This window comes from Hippocampus zosterae, chromosome 9, assembly GCF_025434085.1.
Source record: "Hippocampus zosterae strain Florida chromosome 9, ASM2543408v3, whole genome shotgun sequence".
Lineage (NCBI taxonomy): Eukaryota > Metazoa > Chordata > Actinopteri > Syngnathiformes > Syngnathidae > Hippocampus > Hippocampus zosterae.
The window spans coordinates 14,533,814-14,550,465 of NC_067459.1; the positions used below are offsets into that span (position 1 = coordinate 14,533,814).

General features: G+C 42.2%; 1 protein-coding gene across 1 annotated transcript in view; it reads left to right on the plus strand.

Moving 5' to 3' along the window:
• cfap20dc (CFAP20 domain containing) overlaps positions 1-16,434 on the plus strand; it is a 28,212-nt gene extending 11,778 nt beyond the window's left edge. The window contains exons 13-17 of the mRNA XM_052075458.1: positions 5,387-5,734; positions 6,807-7,046; positions 9,394-9,455; positions 14,152-14,246; positions 15,675-16,434. Coding sequence (XP_051931418.1) covers positions 5,387-5,734; positions 6,807-7,046; positions 9,394-9,455; positions 14,152-14,246; positions 15,675-15,793 — 864 coding nt within the window. The 3' untranslated portion in view covers positions 15,794-16,434. The remainder of the gene's footprint in view (positions 1-5,386; positions 5,735-6,806; positions 7,047-9,393; positions 9,456-14,151; positions 14,247-15,674) is intronic.
• The last annotated feature ends 218 nt before the right edge of the window (positions 16,435-16,652 follow it).

Consider the following 16,652-nt stretch of genomic DNA (forward strand, 5'->3'; position numbering starts at 1 on the left):
TGGCGTAACAATGTGCAGCGGAACGTCCAAAGTCAAACACAAATCCCTTCCACGATGCTGGTTGACTCCCTAATTCTCATTTCGAAATGTGCACATTTCTCGGACCATAAAGCGCACCGGATTGTTAGCCGCAATATCAATGAGCGGCTCTATTTTCATACATTTTTATACATCGGGCGAACCGGATTACAGGCCGCACTGTTGATTTTTTATCATATTGCAAGATGGCCAAGAATTTGGTGCCTGTTTACTTTTCAGCCCGAGATTCTTTTTCGACTTGTTTTGGAGGTGACTTATCCCAGTTGCCCTAGGAGGAGGTAACAACCAGGATATCGGGGGAGTGTAATACTTACGAATGCTTCCCAAAAATTGTGGGCATAGGATTCATGGGTGTGTGTTACTCTCAAGGAATTTCTATCGTTTAATTTGCAGCGGTGCCGGTTGGAGCGGAAACTTACTATCCTTTTGTCGCTACATCAGCAGGGCATGTAGGTTTTTGACTCGTGCTTTTCTTCGACGGGCTTTTCCTTTCCACGGCGACGACAAGGAATACATTGGCCGCCATCGTTAATCCAAAAAAAAATGAATCGCTTTATTTTCTTGAACACAAATTAAGGCTTTATCAAATGGATTAATAAAAATTCTACAATACACTTAAACGAAATACGAAATCAGTTCCCATAAAGTACGAAATAAGCAAACACGAAGTACGGTCAAAAAAATGTGGTGCTCCATGCCCTACTGTCTTCCTAATGATGTTTACATAAATCTAGCCTCTTAACAGACTAAAAACAGGACAACCAATGGAGCCCAGATACTTCGATGTTCTTAATAAATTTGTTCTAAATAAAATATCAAATATAAACCAAACGCCTTGCATCCATTAAATTGTAATTATTCAAAAGGCTGCATTTATAATTTAACCAAATTTTCCTTATGGCTCTAACACCGGTGTTTCAGCCTTTTTCTTGTCTTTTTTTTTATTTGAAACAAACGCGAAATAGTGCCAGTGTACTCATCTCATTTGTCATCACAACAACAGGCTTTTTATTTAAAAATAACAAAAAAATACATTTCAAACATTTTTAAGAGGGTTCAGTGTATTAATGGTATTTCAATTAGGGTTTAATAATTTATCTAATTCAATTCTGGCATCGTATTGTACAGTCAGAATGTAATTCACGGGGAAAAACAAAACTGCTTCCTCTTTCATGCTCGCATAGTTTGGTGTTGTCAAAATGCACATTAACTCTAAGTGCGCTTTCTCACACTGTACATTTCCCAGTCTGAACTATACTTAAAGTTAAAATGTCAACAAGGTTATTGCAATCAGATAATGTATGAATGGTTCTGAAATTTATGGAGTCATTTTCTTTATGCTGAGCAAGGAAATTGAGTTTAAAGCCTCCTGTCTTCAAAGAAATGCTAATTGCTTTTACTTATTTAAAACGCTCTAATAAGTCTTATAATTCCAATTTAATGGCAACTGATTTCCAACTGGCTTCCACTCATTACGTCGTGGAGTGTGAAAGCAAATGAACAATGTTTAACTTCCTTCCATGTTGCTCTGCACGCATGGCGCCATGTTCATTTGCGCCTCTCAAACTAAATATTAGAGCATAATGACAAAAGTGATCACGTGTTGGGATGAAGAATGGCTTGTTTGGCACTTCACAGCATTAAGCCAACTGCTTTGTGGAGGGGGATCTCTTTTGTAAACATTGCATGGCGTTTTAGTTCTTATTCTTAATTTAATAATAAAATATAAAACAATAATAATAAAACAAACCAAAACTTCTTTAATCTTGAAGGAAAATAATATTTATGAAGGTGTCCAATTAGTTTGGTGGCACTAAACCAGCCTTGGGCGCACTTACCGGAAGCCACACTTGTGGAGGGGGTTTTTGTGCTTTCTAATCAAGTTAAGCCAAATAGTACGTCTAGCAAATCAGTAACTGTGCCATGCTCAAAGATTTCCTTTGATAGAGACAATACCCCAAAACATCAAGACCTTGGCATCTAATATCAGCTTTTTAAAATAAAAGCTACTTGTATATTCATGCGCAGGCCACAACATCTCAATAATTCGATAAAAATCCACTACACGAGTTGAAGGGCAATGTGTGCACTCTTATAAACTCATATAAATTGCTGAGAAACATGTTGTTCATTGTAACATCAACGCTGTAACATCAATTCATTAATACGCAGCTTTATATTTATCCAGTGCAACACTTTTTAACAATTAATTAGATACCGGCACACTTTAGATAATAGCACAACGTGGCAGAAGGACATATAAGTATTATTGAATAAAAATGTATACATTCATTAGGTGCTGCATACAGTAGTAGTCATTGATCGCTTATTGGCTAGCAATAGATCACCCTTGCTTTGTCCTACCAATTGACAGCAAGTGCCATGTGGGCTCCCTCTAGTGGTAGACGAAAGAATAACTCAGTACAGTCGTTCTATTCACCGTGACTTTTTAACACATTTGCGTTGAATCATTCAGAATTTTTTGTTCATAAAAATGTTCATTTATTTGCTAAACGTTTGATTTAAATCATTTATTAGAGCTCTGTTTTTTAAACCATATGTAGAATAACATTGGTGGTTGTAAAACCAGTTTGCAACACATGACTTAATCATTGCAATCCAAAGAGCTTTCCTTGATATTGAGCCGACAACATGGTGGAGAAAAGCACACACGATTTATCTTACACACCGGCTTGATTTAGATTTTCACTCATTTCTGACAGCTTGCTCATTTCTTCACTCATCTTTCAAGGTGTTGCGTCAGGTTCGTGGAATTCTTTTGAGCCATCTTGTTTTTAAACACAGAGAAATATTAAAAGCACTGATCGTTTTTTGCTTGTGATCTCGTGAGCTATGCCGCGGTTGTACATAAAACGGCAAATGCAATTGTGGAAAAAAAGAAAAAAAAAGTCTGAACAATAGCGCATATTAATACGCCTTCAACATCGTAACAGACTGCAAAGCAATCTGGCCACAATAATACTCATTAATAGTTGTTTACTCGCTTGCAGTTGAAGTCGAATGATGAAGGATCGAAAGGAGGAGAAAGCAATGAACATATGGCGCTGATAAGCTTAAGCCTCAAAGGGCTTATCATAACCTTTCACCTCAGAATAAAGCTCGCCGCAAATGGAGCCAGCCGAGAGAAGAAACTGAGACAAGGCAGACTCTTCGTGCTGAGGGAGCTTTGTGTTTGTTTCCGGAGAAGTAACTACCGCATTTGCCGATTTTATGTCTCCAGATTCGCTTCTTACGATTCTCACTCTTTTTTTTTCCCTCTCCCGCTCAAAACTGGCACAAACCAGTCTGGGGGGATTCTGCTTATTACAATGACTTCTTAAGATTTCAGTGGAATGGCCCGTCTGTCAACAACACGGCACCATTATGCTTCATCTATTAGTCAGTGTGAGAAACTGTACGTACTCAAGTGCCGATCTCGGCCCTTTTGCAGAATAATCACTTGTGCCGTCTTCACTTAAAAGTATGTGCTTTTATACCCACACGAAGACCAACCTGGCACATAATTACGATCACTTAGAGCAGGCGTGTCAAACTAATTTAAGTCGCGGGCCAATTTGGAGTTACATCTTCCCTCTGAGGGCCGTTATGACAGTGAAACCACAAATTTATTACTTCTAGACAGCAAATGAAGATATTACTAGTTTGAAATCAGTCAAGTCAATTATAATAGTTTGTTCCATTTTTGTTCAAGTGAGTGTAAACTGGGTAACAAAATTCTTGCGAAATTTCAACGTTATTTATTCCACATGACAATTTCACATTTCGGTACCGATTTTAGAAAGTTGACACACATGATTTGCTTTCGCGGGCCACATAAAATGACCCAGTGGGCCGGATCTGGCACCCAGGCCTTGAGTTTGACACCTGTGATTTATGCAATCCAATGAGCTCCATAACGAGATCTGTATCAACAATCATGCTTTCGCCAATTGGTAATGCTCAATTTTGAATGACACAAAGGGGTCATAACGAGGTGATATATTTATCACAGAAGTTTCATTTGGAAGCAGTGCGGGATCGCACTGCGTCATACTGAGAGCTGTTTCTATTATTTTGTCGACCTCACTTAGCTACATGACGAGAGTCAAAATATAAGACGGAGTGTCAATCAAAACATAAATTTTCCGATCCACTTTATCCTCACAAGGGTAGCGGGGGTGCTGGAGCCTATCCCAGCCATCTTCGGGCAGTAGGCGAGGGATACCCTGAACCGGTTACCAGCCAATCGCAGGGCACACAGAGAAGAATAACATTCCGCCCTCATACTCTCACGTAGGGACAATTGAGAGTGTTCAATCAGCCTGCCATGCAGGTTTTTGGAATGTGGGAGGAAACCGGAGTACCCGGAGAAAACCCACGCAGACACGGGGAGAACATGTAAACTCCACACAGGAAAGCCGTAGCCCGGATCGAACCCACAACCTCTGCACTGTGAGGTCGACGCGCTAACCAGTCGACCACCGGGCCGCCCTCAATCAAAACGGTAGCATTGTTTCCCTTGAAAAGGCAGATTTTTTGGGGTTCTCATAACTGTACTTTTTTTTTGTTACAATGTTGTGATTGTTTATTTTCTGCAATTGTCAACAGTTTAACCATCTATGTTGCTGGGAGGTTCTAATCCCAGTAAACAAAGTCAGTTTATGCGTCAGTGGGGTCTCTGCGGTATCTCATTTCTATGCGTATGACTCAGACATCTAGTATTGTATTTTCATGTGCAGCACAACCCTAAAAAAAAAAAAAGAAAAAGAATACTCCAGCATAGAAATGTACCCGTGATGATTAAAAGAAAACATGCTCTGATCACATATTTTTTTTCAGTATAAGAAATAAGCACAATGCTGCTTACTTAGTCAACATTGGCAATCAAAGGTCGAATTCTACACTGTGAATCAAGTTGTGCTTTGTCTTAATGATAAGCGACTCACCTCAGGCGCAAGTTGTAGTCCGCAACGTCCTGTAATGGATTGTGTTTGGCATCAGTGTTGTAAGATGGCAGCTATATTCACGTTTGAAGAACCGTGAACATTCCCCCCCAAGCCCCCCGGCTCAGCCTACAGCTTTGTCTATTTACTTATACGCCACTGTGTTAAATAAAAACCAACCGCGGTCGATGTGCATTCGTTACGCGAGAAAGAAATGTTCTTCCAATCTGAATCCATCAATGTATTCTATGCTTCGTGCTCACAAAATCCGGACTTGTGTTGTGTCCAAAGTCAGCTCTAATAGACTCCAGCTCACCAGTGACCTTGAACACGGCAGAACATGGATGGATGGTTTAACTTGAGCAGCAATTTTTTATTAACCTAATTCCTGTTCTTCTTAAAAGGAAAAGAGCTACTCTGCATTCCCACATCGAACATTACCGTCCGACTCTACTCCTGACATTTCCCAATGTCTTGATCCAAATTTGGAACTGGAAGTTCAGCCTGAGGATCAAAACACTGAGCAAACAGCATCAGTGGAAGATCTTTGTCCAGCTGCCAGTGAAATGCGCCTGCCGTTCGCAAACGATCGGATGGCTTCCGGACACTGTCATTCAACGTTTGGTACCAGACAAGATGAGAGGTGTGGCTCAGGTGAAGCAGAAGGAAGAAACTGGGCTGCGGATTGGAACAACAGCGTATCACTGTCAAGGAGTCGTCTTCAAGAAGTCTCACTGGATGACCCTTTCAAGGTAAGGTCTGCCTGAAGCGTCAACGCTCATCCAAACAGTTTAAATGCGGTTGACAAAAGACTCACCTTGACACAAAGATGGCAATGGAGATGTGACACAAATTTACAAGTGGGGTTTTGTTTTTGTTTTTTCACTCCCGCCTAACTTTGATTTGGAGCCCTGGAAATTGTGTTCCATTGCGAAGTATAAATTGAACTCACCGTGTGGATAAAATCAACAGCCTGATAGTCAAATGAACGGTGTAAGTATTTCCATATTTTACATTCCATTCCAAACAGGATGTTGCAGGGTTAGCTGATAATACGCTATAAAGCATGAAACGCAATAACCCCCCCCCCCCCCCCCCACCCCCACCCCGTTGCAAGTTTAGCCTGATCCTCTGAATTCATATTGGCACATTGTTTTGGCTTATATTGAGGAGAGTGGTTATGGAAAGACAAAAGAAGCGAAAGCTTGCAAAACAACGAGAGTAGGGATCATGTGTTGATTTTATTTTAAGGATTGTCAAGTCATGAAGAAAAGGGATCAGACTATATGGTGTGATCACGAGCTGGAGGCAGGAATCCAAGATATCAGCATAGTCAGCTCGAGTGACGGCGAGGCCCTGAAGGGAGATGTGTTTCACGGCTGTTTTCTTCCCGGCGTTTACACAACGGCGTCGCGACACGTCTTCGCATCCCTCGTCATGGCTGGAGCGCCTGACTGCTGATTTGTGGCAGCTCCTGACAGGCGGCATGCAGTGACGCCTTTGACTGAAAGGCTGTCATCCAAATATGACGTGTTTGAATTTCGTTCTCCCCGGGCCTCGGTTCATTATTTATGAGAATTAATTCACCGACCCACCACTCACACCGGGGCAAAGCCGGGCTCATTTTTACACTGCTCTCTCAAATGGCCTTATGAAAAGAAAACATTTAGCCTTTGATATTTGAGTATTTGTCGTCTGCTGTTGCGAGAGATCCACACAATGTTGGAGGCTTTGCGGAATTAGGTTGGCAGAATGCAAAGCCGTTTCATTTTGGACGGAGTCAGTCTGCATAAGTGATTTGTTTTTGGGGAAATTATTTCAAAGGACGAAGACGACACAATCCAGCCCGGTGACTGCGGTGATTGGCACTCAATCCCAGCCAACAGTCTGCAATTGCACGGGGGGGATGATGCGGAGCTCCAGATGCTTGCCAGTCTGAAAAGGGAGCAGGAGGAAGAAGACGAGCACAAAGCCTCGGGCCTCAGTGCGTCTCAGATCCACCAGTGTAACGTCAGCATGAGCCTGAGCAGTGAGGACACGTCTACCTGGACGCACACCTCCGTGGTTTGTACAAGATTCGACTTCAGCTACTTTCATCCGAGTCAGCATTGTGCACATGTGCGCTTACCGTCGGTAATGACGACTACGCTGACCCTCTAGTTCCCATCTGGAATAATTTCACTGACCGCGGCTGACCCGCACGCTCGCTCATTTCCATTTCAAGCTCCTCATCCGCGGCTACGGCAAAGTACGAATGCACCTCTTTTCCTGGTGTGTTTCCTGCATTACAAAAGATTATGCAGATGGGAACGCATTAATTGGGCTCTTACCACTTTAAAAGATACACTGGCTGAATAGTAGGCATTTCCCCACACGGCTCGAAATTATTTAGGTCATTTGAAATGATCCCCGATGGTCTTTTTAGAATTCAAAGATGCTATAGAGGCCCTTGAAGGTCATTTGGATCTATTGTCGATTAGCATAAGCACATTGCACTTAGGAAGGAAGAGTGCAGCCCCGTCGAGTCCCAAATGGCTCGTCTGTGTGATCCCCAGTGAATGTGGTCATTACAAATGCTAATTTTATGAGCCTGTTACCATTTCGAGACATACCGCAGGTATCTTGATCGTGATTTAGATCCAGGTACAGCATATCGCATAGCTGCATTAGCACTGGGATTGACCCTGTTTCGAGATTGTCGAGGGGGGGGGTGGAAGATGGTGATTCCATGTTGTTGGAATCCCCATCTTCCAGACAACAGTGAAGCGTGCCGTTCCATAACTTGGTAAAGACAATATACAGGTGTCACTCCTTAAGTAAATATGTTCGGCAATAGTAATGTCCTCATTTGCAACCCTGGCAGTGCACCCGGTACGACATGCATACACGCGAGGGCAAATGCTCAAGGTCCAATTTTAGATGCAGGCTTGACTTATATCCACAAGGCTGAGCTCGCTCATGGCACTTGCTAACACAAGGGCAGGAAGCAATATGCTCCTCCACGTTGTGGAAATCACTGATCGAATGAATAAGATGTAGCAGCAGATGGCAATTTTTTTTTAAATGACGGTACCGACATGGAGCTGCACGTTTGGCTTCAATTGAAGACGGCAAAAAATATGATTGATTTCTTCTCATGGTACAGCATAAACACAAAATATCAAATGGCATTGCAGTATGTCAGTCCGAGTAACGCATGCAGAAAACATTGCACATAAAAAAAAATCGATTACATTTCTGGTAATAAATGACAATAATGGTATTCTTGTAATCATATCAATTGTCACACCATTGCATCGTCAATCCATCTATTTTCTAATCCGCTTCATCCTCACAAGGGTAGCGGGCATCCTGGAGCCCATCTCAGCCGTCTTTGGGCAGTAGGCGGGGGACACCCTGAGTCGGTTGCCAGCCAATCGCAGGGCACACATAGACGGACAACCATCCGCCCTCATACTCCCACCTGGTGACGATTGCGAGTGTTCCATTCGCCCGCCATGCATGTTTTTGGAATGTGGGAGGAAATCGGAGTACCCGAAGAAAACCCACGCAGGCACGGGGCGATATGCAAACTCCACACAGGAAGGCCAGAGATGGAATCGAATCATGCACCTCCGCACTGTAAAGCGGACGTGCTAACCATTAAAAATGTTTTTTTTTTTGGAGCATCTGCCCTTTTCCAAAAAAAGACCTTCTCAAGGTAGCTCTTTGAAACAAACCATCTGGCGTGTCAGATTACCCATAACCTCCCTAAAAGAATTCCCTCCATGCATCCCCTTTACATGGCACTCGTCTTCATCAGGACGTAATTCCGGCAGAATTCCACAGGGTACCGTTTTAGAAGAGTACGCACAGTTAAATCAGGCACCAATGCACCCTGAGAACTTAAATGGACTCAAGCGTTGTGAGGACTCCGACCTCAGTATGACTACGTTTACATCACAGTTGAGCAATATAAGCGCCTTTACATAGCCACGCAGCCTAAATAGTCTCCTGGGGTCATGATATTCTCCTTTGCTCGGCCAAGATGCACAAGGTAATGTGTTATTGTTTCTGGTAGGGGATGAGTGTGCCTGATACTGGAATACAACTTTTTTTTTTTTTTTACTCTCCACATCAAAATTTCCACCCTTGTTGAGTGTCTGCATTTGTCTCATCTGCAGTACAGGATGAAATCTCGCGCACGAAGATTGCGTTGCATCCATTTGCAAGCTGACTATAAATATACAAGTATGAGAATATTTTGGGTGTTTGGTGTTGGAGAGTTTTTGGTTGTTGTCGCAATATTCCCTTCTTGTCACCCCAGCACCCCCCCCCAAGCCCCCCACCACCACCACCATCAATAACTTTCATTTTAAGTATTTTTTTTGGGGGGAGGGGTTTAAAAAAACTTGTTTTCTTTGTGATCCAGCCAGAGAATCAGGGTCACCACTACCAGAAGGAAATGAACGCACTCCAGTGCTCAAACCCCAGGTAAGCAAGCTCCAAACATGTAACGAGGTACTACTGACATGACTGTAAAGATGTATTCTAGTGTAACGTGTGTACTCATGGCATAATTGTCTCTTGATGTTCATATTTTTGTTTGTTAAAAGACACACCTTAGAATTTGACACTTTCATGACATCTATCAATGATGTGCCAATTCCCACTTCTGTAACAAATGAACTTGTTAAAAAAATTATCAGAATAAGTCAAGTTTGGTTTCCGAATGCATAAAAACCCGTATCTACTTGAGAAACAATATTGCAGAGAAAATTACAATTCATGCAGATAAATCGATTTCCCTGCCTTGATGGGGTCTGCCTTTGTGTTTCATTGCATCCACATGAAACAATGAAATGAAACACATGATAACCGACTGCAGAATTAAGGCTAAATGTCAGCTGTCAGATGCAGACGGGGGCCTCATCTCCCTCGCAGATGAGTGCAAATAAATGCCTTTTGTGTTTCTTTTCTTCTCCCTTAACTGCTGTTTGTCTTTTTTTCCCCCTGCAAGTGCACATTATTTTCCTTCCATTTTCTTTCGTGCCTGTCAGACCACATCGCTGGCAGCTATAATGCTATTTAAATGATGATGGAAATCAAATTCTGCTCTGCAGAGTTTGACAAAATCCAAAAAGTTTGAGTTGCACTCGCTATATAAGGCTAGAACTTGATTTGCAGGGATATGGACACATTTCACCTCGGATTAGGTTTGCGCAGCTTCGAGCCAAACCCTAACCTAAACAAAATTTACTGACTGGAGGACAAAAGTGTATCTGATGTACACTTACGGCAAAGCCAATGCCTTAAAGAATGAAATTCAATTATTTTGTGATAGATCTGAAAAAGCAGGAGTGGAGTGGGTATTTTTTATTTGCATTCAGGATGAAAATCACAACAAAAATCAAATTTTCCACAGATATGTCAATTTTGATGTTCAAAAACCACGGGATCAGGCTTTTCATGGAGGTCTGTGTCTACAAAACGGACGTGACCCAAGTTTGTAGCTGAACACAACATAGTCGCTAACTGAATACTTCAAAACTCACAATTAAAGTAAATATTTTTATGCAGAACACTCTTAAACCTAAATGCAAATATGAACTACAATATCTTCAAACCTGTGGTTCTCTTGCATAATGGAAATTTTGCAAGATTGTTGCATCGGTTACTACGCAACACACCGTGAGGGTCAACTTCAAAATAAAAGCAAAGCAAGTAACCCCGGCGTGTACAATGCCCTACATATCATTTTTTTTAAGTTGGCCTTGGGAAGCAATCATTGTGACGGCTGGCGTAATTGTGAATTGAGGCTGGACTGACCAGTTATTAATGCATAACAGCTCGATGACAGACTTGAGCTGGAGCTGAGTTTCCAATTTCCACTGCTGATGCGCACCGGCGCACTGCTTATGCGCACCCCTGGTGATAACATTTTCAGCAACATGAACACAAGACAGTAGCACGTGTAAGACTGACATTACTCACGAGCATATATTCTTTGTCCTCTGCATAAAATGACTAATATTGCAGCAGCTTTCTGCGGGTTAAAGTTGCTGTGAACCTTTTTGGTCATATGTTCATGAATCATGATGCACAAACTGTATAATATTGTTCCCATTGAATATAGTTATGTTACATTTTTCATATGGCATTTGCATTCATTTCAATAGAGAAGGATGATTTCAGACCCCGCGACCCTAGTGAGGATCAAGCGGCTCGGAAGATGAATGAATGAATGAATGAATGATTTCAGATTTGAGTGATTTTTCACACGAGCATGTTCACGTAACAAATTAAACTCCTATCCCAAAGCAACAATGTAATATATTCAAGCAATCAAGGGATAGGCGAAGCTCTCCGTTTGTTCTGAGCTTCTGTTTCCGCGCCAGTGCCCCACGAACAGGATAATTATACCCAGAAGATGTAGCGGAGCCTTTAAGGCCTGCCGAGTTGTGGCTCATCTACTCATAGCCGGGATCATGTTCTTCCTCAGGCCACAAATTACACTCGTTGAAATGGAATCACACGCTGGTTACATTCCGTCTTTCCTTGACTATTAAAAGATCTTCATGAATCAACAACCAGATCCACGAACCAATAAATAATCAGCCAATAGGTCTACTCTTAATTGCGAAGGCAAAGCGGATTGAATGGTGTTAACTGTAACCTTCATTAAAATTCAAGTGTGTTTGAGACATCTTCCTGGAAGAATAATTAACATCCTTAGACTGAAGTACCTCTCGGAGAAGAGGAGAATAAATATTGATTTCAGACAAAGTCTTGTCCAGCAAGGCGCTCCAGGCTACCATTAATTCCGCGCGTTACGGGTTAACAATGGCAGCAGATTAGGAGTCGAGCAAGAATGGATGGAGAACTTGCTTTGTGCTTTTGTCCCTCATCCTATCTGGCCCGCATCACGAGCGTGTAGCATGTTACAAAAGAACACAAAGGGGTTGCATCATGGACAAATTCACCCTCCTCCACGGGAATACTTTTGATTTATTGATGAAAAGCAGTGCAATGATGTATGGGCTTACAGTTTTAGATGGTTTCCTCAGTATGTTTCCTTGCTTATTTGTCCCTGGGTTGTTTTGAATACCCAGTGGGGCTGGGGATTCTCCTTGCCGGATTGAATATTTGCTATTGACAAGTACCTCAAACACCTTCCAGTCTCGGCGTTGTTGTTTCTCTTTTACTTTGAAGCAGGCCTTGATTTACATATTGATGAAAAGCTTCCGTGGCTGGTTTTCCATTCCCTCTTCTTTTAGGTATTGAATGCTGACACCGTGCTACTGTTGGGATCCGTCATGCGGGGTTTTTGGAGCGTCCTGCAAGGCATCCTCTCTGAGGAGAACAGTTTTCCAGACAGTTGAAATGCTTCTGTTGCCGTGTTTAGTGTTGCCAGAGCTTTTTTTTTTTAAATACGTTCCTAAAATGCCTCTTCACATTCTCTTCTTCCGTCTGATTTTTTTTTTAAGTAATTGCCAGGGTGATAAAGAGAGTGGCCTTGATGTTGTTTCAGTTGGAAAGATTTGGAAGAGCTGAATGTCAATAATCACTGCCAAGTCCCACTGGACAATTTCAAGTCCAATTTTCAGTTTTGCTCGCGGATTCGGGCGATGACAGTTCGACGTGGACGTATTCAGAGCATAATTACACATATGGAGGGATGTATTCTCATTAGGTACCCAAATACAGTCAATTAGAGGGTTTGCCAAACCTTCAACTCAAGACCTAGGAACAATTGCGTCCTCCCCCGGGGATAAAGAACATACATAACACATTCATTTAATTGTTAAATGACTGTTGCCTGTGTTTCAGTCAATAGAACAGCTTCTATTTTAGTTAATTAGTACTATTAAAATCCGTTCCCGATCTTTTTTTTTAAACTGCACACTCCCCCTTTAAAAATTCAAATAATTCATTAGTATGGCACAGCATAGGTTAAAAATCTCCATGAATGACTATTTTGTGTGATACAGTCGTTTTGTTTGTTTGTTTTTTTTAAACTAGCTCCATCTGCTGGATCTGTTGGGGGTCAATGTCATGCTAGGCCCTGATGCAAGCAGACCGTGATAAGGAAAATTGATTAGCCTATATATTTCCAGCATACAAACCCATGAATGGCATTTACACCATCAAATCTCAAATCAAGCATTTATCGAGGTAATAATTTGATTGGCAACAATTGCGTTATTATTGGAGCCGGAGTTCTCGGTAGCATATGACAAAGCATCACGAGCGATGTTATTTTCTTTGTGCATTCTCAGAGCATTGAATTGATCGCAACAGGAATGTTCTGACCTTGTGAATGAAATGATCTGGATGAATGAGAATAATTTCAGGCATTTTTTTTTTCCAAGGCATTTGTCATACGGTAAAGACATGTACGGTAATTTCAATCCAAGCATCATTATCTACAGCTACGGCTCTTGTATTAGATCTCATTAGATTGGTAAACGGAGACTGGCAAGTTCAGATCTGGTGTCAATAAGTTGTTGTACTTGTCCCCCAACCCCATCCTATTTTAAGTTTATGCGAACAAGTCTTAGATCAAAATGAGTGGCACCACCCATCCTCGCTGTTGTTGCTGACGTGATGGATGTTTGATTTGCCCGCAGCCAGATGAATATTAAAACATACAGAGGTTATCGTTTCCTCATTAAAGATGCTATGATGTGCTTTTATGAGATGCTTTGTCCAGAGGCAAAAGATGTAAATGGGTGATTATGCAACTGATGTGAATTATGTTTCAAAAGATTAATCTCTGCCGCACTGCCAAGTCACATTTCCTCCGGAGACGCGTCGTGTTGAAACACTGCGCAGTGACTTATGTATAATTGAAACCTGGGAGAGTTCGCTCGCGTGGAGAAAGAACTCGCAGAAGACGGGCAAGGTTGAGAGGAGCTATCTGGGTCAGAATGTTGTCGGCTTAAAGTCGCAGCGCCAGCCGGGACGGAACAAATGATAGCTGGGCGAACGCGGCGGCTGGCGAGGCCAAGCGTTGAGGGGGCTCCCAAGGACAGTGGACCACTGGTTAGGCCTGGGACGCTGCACGATGATGGGGATTTCATTGTTAGCGTGTCAAAGAGGCAATTCGGATCTGCCGGGCGCTGCGGTGGGATGACGAGTGTAATGGCGCGTGTTGTCATGGCTGTGATCCTTTATGGTCTTTTCCCAGGGACTGGATGGACGTACTCAGCCCCCACATTCTGCCTCCGAGCAACAAGAGCATGTCAGAGAACACAAGTAACCATCGTCAGGCTCTAATCAGAGGTACAGTAAACCTGAAAGTTGGTCGTTCCGCACTCGTCACTTCTTTATGTCTGTCGAGGTCAAGGGAGACGACGCATCCCACATGCCCCCGTCACGTTAGCACGCGCGCGCGGTGAACTGATGGAAACACTCAAGACACTAAACAGCGCAGCAAAGCATGATGGGAATGCGCACACAACTGTAATTAGGAGTAAAAACCCCACGAGAGTGAAGCTCTCTGTCCTGTGTAGGTCAAAACAAACGGGGCTCATTACAGGTCTTTACCCGCCCCCCCCAGACACACCGACAAGGTTAATTGATGAAACCTTTCCAGTTTACAACATCGTTTTTTTAAACCCTTTACACAATGTGTCTCATAATTAGTTTTCATTATCGTCGCCCAACTTCTGATAAGATAAAATGTTCCACCCGGAGCCTTCCATAACCTTTTTAGCATTTAACTGCCTGTCAATTGAACAGCCAAATTGGTGTGCTTTAAAGTCGTGAGGATTACAGGGGGGCTCTTTACGGCTTCGTAAGGTCCTCGTCACTCATCGCGTCTCAACTCTTGATTGATGAGGGGTGAGAAAATGGCAGAAAACTTTTAAATCCACCTGAGTCTGAAGGTCACCCCACATGACTCTCCTTTTATTCCACTTGGGAGAGTCTACTCGCCTTCTTATCACCTAAACGTGCCTGGAAAATATAGCGTACATTTATACACTTCGCCGCAGAGGCTATGAGTAGAACTGCTCTTGTGCGTTCCCACCGCTCCATCGCGGTTGAATGTTGGCGCTTCGCTGTATTCTTTAGTTTTTGTTTTTTTCGTAGGCAAATCCATTTTTTTTCAAATGTGTTTTGACACTACACATATCGTCATGCCCTTACACACAGAAAAGTCACACTGATGTACTTTTAAGCTCTTTATTGAGCGCTGATAGAAACAGTAGAAAGCAGCAGATTATGGTCCCCGCACGTCATGTTTGCTAATTCTGTTGGTGTAATTGTTGGCATGTTTTGCTACAGCTTTACAGATGCCGCAGTGATCGCAATTCATCGTGGTATCGGTAGTAGTACACCGCCTGCCCTTGTTTCCCCCTCAGCAAGAATCAGATGGGAGTGTCTATTTGACATGCTGTTTTATTCATTCGAATTGGTGACGCATACTTACGCTATTTGGCTACGTGAGAGAGACTAAATAATATAGTGGAAACATCTCGGTATGATGCCGTGCAGTTCTCCACCGCTGCCACCTCAATAATAAATGCGTTGTTAATTATAGGCGTCTGTATTTCAGATATTATTGTTGTGCGGGCTAATGTTGCAGACAATGAGCATCTTGACGATATTGTTAGACGTGCTTGTTTTTGTTCATTACGCTGTGAATTGCATAAAAAAAACAAAATAATAATAATAACCTTGCCGAGTGATGAACTTGCTTCACCGCAGGAGGGGACGAATCTGAAAAGGAAGAGGAGGTAGAAGACGAGTATTTAAATCTGCTCTATGATCCATGCCTCAACTGCTATTTTGATCCTAAGACGGGGAAGTACTACGAACTAGCTTGACTAAAAGCTTGCAAAAGTCAAAGTTGATAAATCAGAGGACATTGACAGCGGGTGAATGGCAGAAGAGTTTTGTTATTGATCAGCAATGAATACCCACCCTGCTGGCAAGGAGCTTTTCATCTAGCCGCATTTTGTTTTTGTGCTGCTAACTGACGACGACACCAATGGTCTTGTTAGCATGTAAAGGAAGTGAAACGCAACCTTTTTTTTCGGCAGCTGCTCATTTTATTAGCACATCTGCTGGTAAAATCCCTTTTTGGGAAACCTTGGCAAGTAGATAAATGGTAAGCGATTTGAAAGAACATCCTGCAGCCTCATTTTTTAATTTTTTTATTTATTCAAATTCTGATTTGGATTCATATTTGATTGTGCTCGTTTTGTATATGCTTATTGTTTCATTATTTGAAAAAAAAGTCAAAGCTCTACGTGTATATTAGCTCAATTGATTTCCATTGGTGAAATGTGACGCACGTGGCTTTGCTGAATATAAAAAAAACACATCAGTAAAATAAGAAATGTTGAATTCCAAATAATATGTTAAAGATTACAAGATGATCCTCTGTACTAATTGCATCTGCTGAATATACAGATTTGTTTAGTTTTGTTTTCTTTCAGCCGAGTAATAAACATTCAACGATGAATTTTCATGGGAGCTGTTGTCATTATTACTCAAACGATACAGAAATGTGAATCGCAGATCTGTCTCACAGTTCTGTGGTTGTGTGTTCAAATCTCCTCTGCCTAATGGGGGACATACACAGGCACAGGGGGAGAATATGCAAACTCCACACAAGGTTGGTGCCCGAGATTTGAACCCAGAACCTTGGAGCTGTGAGGCAGACATGCTATACACTCTGCA